Raw genomic sequence first — 1,665 nt, forward strand, 5'->3', positions numbered from 1 at the left:
AAGTTATTCCTCAAACCCTCATGTTAAGAGTCCATAAATTTCAACAAAATTATCTCGCAGTGCTGAGGAGTCTTCTGTTGTTTTTATTTAGCCAAGCAGGAGGGACGACCTAGATGGCCGCCTTATTTCCTGCGCCCGAGCAGCCAATGCGGGGTCTACTCTTTATTATGTCTATGACTTTCACTGTAATGCTTCAAGTTTACAGTTTTTGCTACTTTCACTRTGACGACTTCAGCATGAACCACTCACTAAAACATATTTTACAAACAAAAAAATCAAGGAAAACATTTTTAGTGGCACAGTGACTAAAAATTAAGTCACTAGCTCACAAACCAAAAGGTTGACGTGAAGGGACTCAACTCTTCTTAACCTTTTTTGTCTTTACACAGCTTGGTGAAGCCAATCAAAAAGAGGGAATTCAATACACAAATGAGGCTTTCCGAAACGATGATGACAGAAGTAGCACAGGCTCTGGTGGTCCAGAGGGAAGAAGCGTATTGACTAGTTGGGATCCACCAAAGCCAGTAGAGAACATTTACTCCAAAGAAGTGAACCAGAGCAGTTCAGCACAACTACGGACCCAATTTCCTGACAACGCCAGTGACAGCGGTTCAGATAAGGCTGACAATGAAAAAGAGGTGAAACCCATCCTTACCAAAGAAAGACGAGTGGAGGAGGGATACAAGTCTGTCTGGTTTAAGGAGGACATTGATCCCAATGCCAAGGAGGAAGTKGTTATCATCCCAGAAAACCAAGATGAACACAGCGATGAGGAAGATGAGGAGCCATCGCCCGACAGCAGAAAAGTCTTGTTTGCTGAAACGGATCTGGATAGTGGCCTTGGTGTTAAATTTGATGATCCAGCAGATGATTCTGAGAATGATGATGAACTTAACATTGATTTGTGAGAGCTGCCGAAACATGATCTAATCACAGGAACAGAAAAAGATATAAAATGACAGATATTTCACAACGAGATATTAACATTCATGGAAAAACCTTACAGCTGGGGATAGGCACCAACACCCCTCCGGACCCCACTAAGGGACAAGGGTGTTAGTGGGGACACCATTGTCCCCACTAATGGATGCATCCATTAGTGAAAAAAGTATACTTTAGTATACTAAACTTTAACATACTTTGATTGATGTACTTAAACTGTACTATTTTGGAACAACTAATTTTGTGCTTAGTATACTTTAGTATACTATACAGTAGTATTTAAATAGCATTACATTACAACTTATAGTATACTTTAGTATACTATACATACTTTTTTGGAACAACTTCTGTACTTGGTATACTTAAAGTATACTTTTAAATGTAATATTCAACAGCTTCATTTTTATACTGAGTGTACTAATTCTGTCATAATATATTTTAAATATACTACTAATATATAAGTAATGTATATAAATTACACTTAATTTTTATTTTTGATTTACTGCTATAGCTAATAAAGTACAATTTTAATTACTCATACTTTGTACATTATATGCATAACTACACTACAGTACTTACATTGTTTTATGCTACAATTACATGGAAAGATTAATTACACAAGATGTTCAAGGTAATTCAAATTTTGTTTTATTGATGACATTTTAAAATTGTCCAATTCTACTCACAACTTTATGAACTTTACATAAATTATCAGTTTACACA

The 1,665-nt window shown here is 36.1% G+C and overlaps 1 protein-coding gene across 1 annotated transcript in view; it reads left to right on the top strand.

Moving 5' to 3' along the window:
- The window catches only part of cdhr5b (cadherin-related family member 5b), a 26,573-nt gene extending 25,404 nt beyond the window's left edge, over nucleotides 1-1,169 (top strand). The window contains exon 15 of the mRNA XM_008410679.2: nucleotides 390-1,169. Coding sequence (XP_008408901.1) covers nucleotides 390-908 — 519 coding nt within the window. The 3' untranslated portion in view covers nucleotides 909-1,169. The remainder of the gene's footprint in view (nucleotides 1-389) is intronic.
- The last annotated feature ends 496 nt before the right edge of the window (nucleotides 1,170-1,665 follow it).

This window comes from Poecilia reticulata, linkage group LG6 (genome assembly GCF_000633615.1).
Source record: "Poecilia reticulata strain Guanapo linkage group LG6, Guppy_female_1.0+MT, whole genome shotgun sequence".
Classification (NCBI taxonomy): Eukaryota; Metazoa; Chordata; class Actinopteri; order Cyprinodontiformes; family Poeciliidae; genus Poecilia; species Poecilia reticulata.